The 5,000-nt window shown below is 50.2% G+C and overlaps 1 protein-coding gene across 1 annotated transcript in view; it reads left to right on the plus strand.

The window, feature by feature from the left end:
- The window catches only part of vstm4b (V-set and transmembrane domain containing 4b), a gene marked incomplete at its 5' end in the record, with an annotated part of 27,518 nt that overhangs the window by 20,553 nt on the left and 1,965 nt on the right, over positions 1-5,000 (plus strand). The window contains one exon of the mRNA XM_079531848.1: positions 891-955. Coding sequence (XP_079387974.1) covers positions 891-955 — 65 coding nt within the window. The remainder of the gene's footprint in view (positions 1-890; positions 956-5,000) is intronic.

Raw genomic sequence — 5,000 nt, forward strand, 5'->3', positions numbered from 1 at the left:
GTAGGTACCCTCACATGTTCTCCCCGTGTCCCCTAGGGTATAGGTACCCTCACATGTTCTCCCTGTGTCCCCTAGGGTATAGGTACCCTCACATGTTCTCCCTGTGTCCCCTAGGGTAGGTACCCTCACATGTTCTCCCCATGTCCCCTAGGGTAGGTATCCTCACATGTTCTCCCTGTGTCCCCTAGGGTAGGTACCCTCACATGTTCTCCCCGTGTCCCCTAGGGTAGGTACCCTCACATGTTCTCCCTGTGTCCCCTAGGGTATAGGTACCCTCACATGTTCTCCCCGTGTCCCCTAGGGTAGGTACCCTCACATGTTCTCCCTGTGTCCCCTATGGTATAGGTACCCTCACATGTTCTCCCTGTGTCCCCTAGGGTATAGGTACCCTCACATGTTCTCCCTGTGTCCCCTAGGGTAGGTACCCTCACATGTTCTCCCCGTGTCCCCTAGGGTAGGTACCCTCACATGTTCTCCCTGTGTCCCCTAGGGTATAGGTACCCTCACATGTTCTCCCCGTGTCCCCTAGGGTAGGTACCCTCACATGTTCTCCCTGTGTCCCCTAGGGTATAGGTACCCTCACATGTTCTCCCTGTGTCCCCTAGGGTATAGGTACCCTCACATGTTCTCCCTGTGTCCCCTAGGGTAGGTACCCTCACATGTTCTCCCAGTGTCCCCTAGGGTAGGTACCCTCACATGTTCTCCCCGTGTCCCCTAGGGTAGGTACCCTCACATGTTCTCCCGTGTCCCCTAGGGTATAGGTACCCTTACATGTTCTCCCTGTGTCCCCTACGGTAGGTACCCTCACATGTTCTCCCCGTGTCCCCGACAAAAAACATGCAGTAATCCTGGTCTCTATACTGTGTGCGTGTGCATGTATGTGTCCACAGCTCCCATCAGTGACGAAGTTCCGAAACCTAAACTTTTAAAACCTCAACCGAAGAAGGTTATATTGGTGAGTGCGTGTGTGTGTGTGTGTGTGTGTGTGTGTGTGTGTGTGTGTGTGTGTGTGTGTGTGTGTGTGTGTGTGTGTGTGTGTGTGTGTGTGTGTGTGTGTGTGTGTGTGTGTGTGTGTGTGTGTGTGTGTGTGTGTGTGTACTCAAGGGACAGTATTATGCGTGTCTTAAGTACGAGGTCTTATTACTTAACTTAAGACCTGGAGGCGTGATCAATGCCATTTGGCCACTCAGAATAGCCAAATGGCATTGATCACGCCTCCAGGTCTTAAGTTAAGTCATAAGACCTGGTACTTAAGACACGCATAATACTTCCCAAGGACTCCTTAGCAGAGAGACCCCTGAAATATCAGCCTAATCACTGAAATATCAGCCTAATCACTGAAATATCAGCCTAATATCAGCCTAATCACTGAAATATCAGCCTAATCACTGAAATATCAGCCTAATCACTGAAATATCAGCCTAATATCAGCCTAATCACTGAAATATCAGCCTAATATCAGCCTAATATCAGCTTAATCACTGAAATATCAGCCTAATATCAGCCTAATATCAGCCTAATATCAGCCTAATCACTGAAATATCAGCCTAATCACTGAAATATCAGCCTAATATCAGCCTAATATCAGCCTAATATCAGCCTAATCACTGAAATATCAGCCTAATATCAGCCTAATCACTGAAATATCAGCCTAATATCAGCCTAATCACTGAAATATCAGCCTAATATCAGCCTAATCACTGAAATATCAGCCTAATCACTGAAATATCAGCCTAATATCAGCCTAATATCAGCCTAATATCAGCCTAATATCAGCCTAATCATCTGTGTGTGTATCTAATCACGCAGAACATATTCTGTGCACGACTAGAAAACCCCTAAAAACGCAATAAATCCTATAATCATCGTATCGTATCGTATATATTTATGGTATTTCTACTCCAGCCCAGGATACTAGAGGTGTAGTGTAGTGGTGCATTGTGGGTATTGTAGTGTATTAAATGGTACTGTGTTGTCTTCCAGCCCAGGATACTAGAGGTGTAGTATAGTGGTGCATTGTGGGTATTGTAGTGTATTAAATGGTACTGTGGTGTCTTCCCATAGAGTATATATATAATAGAGACTGAACTGGCGCGAAGCTCCGCCCCCCCAGCTATTCAGTCAGTGGAAGTTGCTCAGTGGCGTTTTGAAGCACCCGGAAGACTGCCGGAAGTCCCTCCTCCGGACCTCAACTTTGAGGTCCTGAGTGACGTAGGGCAACCGAGCGCTCAATGTTAAAGCCCAGCTGCACGGGGTTTCCCGGTCATGAATCCACGGGTCCGCCTGTAGTCCCTCCTCCTACCACTAGGACCCAGAGCTTCAACGTTGGAAAGTCTGCCTGCCCCCTTGTGTCTTCCAGCCCAGGATACTAGAGGTGTAGTGTAGTGGTGCATTGTGGGTATTGTAGTGTATTAAATGGTACTGTGTTGTCTTCCAGCCCAGGATACTAGAGGTGTAGTGTAGTGGTGCATTGTGGGTATTGTAGTGTATTAAATGGTACTGTGTTGTCTTCCAGCCCAGGATACTAGAGGTGTAGTGTAGTGGTGCATTGTGGGTATTGTAGTGTATTAAATGGTACTGTGTTGTCTTCCAGCCCAGGATACTAGACGTGTAGTGTAGTGGTGCATTGTGGGTATTGTAGTGTATTAAATGGTACTGTGTTGTCTTCCAGCCCAGGATACTAGAGGTGTAGTGTAGTGTCGCATTGTGGGTATTGTAGTGTATTAAATGGTACTGTGTTGTCTTCCAGCCCAGGATACTAGAGGTGTAATGTAGTGGTGCATTGTGGGTATTGTTACAGGGTGCTCTAGCTAGGCTACGGCCCCACCCTGTGGTCCCCGGATGTTACTGCCTCTGTAGTTATATCCGGCTGAGTCACATGAAGCTGTTGTTGTTGTAGCAATGCTGTTATGTCCACTACCGGCTTTAAGAGAATAAAAGGCACTGAGCACAGCATATCTCTCCTGACTATCTGTCCTACACATACTTGCAACATGGTGACAGAAGTGGAAGTAGGACCCTGAGAAGTTAACGTCGCTCGGTCCGTCGCCAAAGCAGCGTGTGTTTGTTTGTTTTGGTGAGGATTAGCAGCTTCGGTTAGCCTGCTAGCATTTGCGTCGCGCTGAAACAATGGCATCCAGCATACCGCCTCCGGAGCCCGTGAAGATGGCGGGAGATGTTCACAGCAACTGGGTGAGCTTTCGAGCAGAGTTTGAGGACTACGTGCTTGCGACCGGCCTCAGTGAGAAGGACAAGCCGGTGCAGGCAGCAGCACTCAGGAGGCTGATGGGGAACGACTGCCGCCATGTCTACACGCACAACCTGGGACTCACGGCGGATCAGCAGAAAGATGTCGATGCTATACTGGACGCACTGGAGACATACTTCAAGCCCGCCAGCAACGTGATTTTCGAGAGGTATGTGTTTGGCCAACTTAAACAAGAGGATGGAGAGCTTTTCGTCTCTTTTGTTACCAGGCTGAGAGAAAAGGCTGCCTCTTGTGAATATGGAGCTATTAGGGATGAACTCATAAGGGACAAACTTGTTCTCGGCATAGCTGACGAGGGTGCAAGACGTCGCTTACTGAGAGAGAAAGACCTTAAATTGGACGATGCCATCAGGATCTGCCGTGCATCCGAGGTCATGGATAGCAAGCTAAAAGCCATTTCGCTGGGCAGCTCCGGGCCGGGGGACAGCATTAATGCCACGCAAGGACAGCGGTACGACCGGAGGACAGCCAGCAGGCCGTCTGAGCCCACCAACACATCTGCACAGCATCAGAGCATGAGAGGCGCAGGTGACTGCAAGTACTGTGGCACACGGCACAAACGGGGGCGAGACCAGTGCCCTGCATTTGGCAAATCATGCCGCTCACATGTGGCACTGCCAACCATTTTGCGAAGGTATGCATGAAAAAGGGCCAGCAGGCACGCCAGTTGAACACTGTGGATGGCCCATGGCCTGAGGAACGGGACGGCAGCGACCAGGATGAGAGAGATGTGTACGCGGCGGAGAGCGTGGGCGCTGTAAACACTCAAGGAAAGAAGTGGTTTGTCAACCTGCCACTGCAAAGAGGGGCCCAGAGGTGCCAGCTCGACTCTGGAGCCACTTGCAATGTGATGAGCATCAAGGATAAGATGAGGCTGGCGCCTCGTACGCCTCTTCAGAAGAGTCTCACCAGATTGAAACTCTACAACAGTGAGTGGATGAGCTCGTTGGGTGTGTACAGCACGCAATGCGCTATTAGGGGCAAGACACACAGGCTGGACTTTGAGATTGTGCATACCGGCCAGAGGCCCTTACTTTCGGGAGAGACATGTGAGAGACTTGGTCTGATACGCTTCACCATTCCCGAGGAGTTGAACAAGGTGGAGCACTGCAGGAAGGGAGACCTGACCAAGGAGCGTCTTGTCAACACCTACCACGACGTGTTCAACAGCCCTGTTGAGTCTCTGCCCGGTGTCATTCACTTTGAGCTGGACAGCACTGTGGCGCCGGTGCAGTGTGCTCCTAGGAACGTTCCAGTGGCTCTCAAGGCGGCTGTTAAAGCACAGCTCGATCGTTATGAAGAGGATGGGCACTTAACGACAGTTACTCAACCCACAGACTGGATCAGCAACCTAGTCATAATAAAGAAGCCAGACAAATTGAGACTCTGCATCGAAGCCTCTCAACCGAGCTCTGAGACGGTCCCATTACATTATGCCCACCTTGGATGACGTGCTGTATAAGCTACCGAAGGCGCGTATATTCACCCTGGTGGACGCGCGTGATGCGTTTCTGCAGTGCCGCTTGGATGAGGAGAGCAGCCTGATGACGACATTCTGGACACCGTGGGGTTTCGAGCATGTCATGTCCTCACCAAGACACCCGAAAGCCAATGGCAAGGCGGAGTCGGCTGTAAAGATTGTAAAGAGCCTCTGCAGAAGGGCAGACCGTGCCAAGGAGGACCCCTGGAAGGCCATTTTGCACTGGAGGAGCACGCCCACTGAGGGTATGAA

The sequence above is a fragment of the Electrona antarctica genome (assembly GCF_951216825.1).
Source record: "Electrona antarctica genome assembly, contig: scaffold_54, whole genome shotgun sequence".
Taxonomy (NCBI): domain Eukaryota; kingdom Metazoa; phylum Chordata; class Actinopteri; order Myctophiformes; family Myctophidae; genus Electrona; species Electrona antarctica.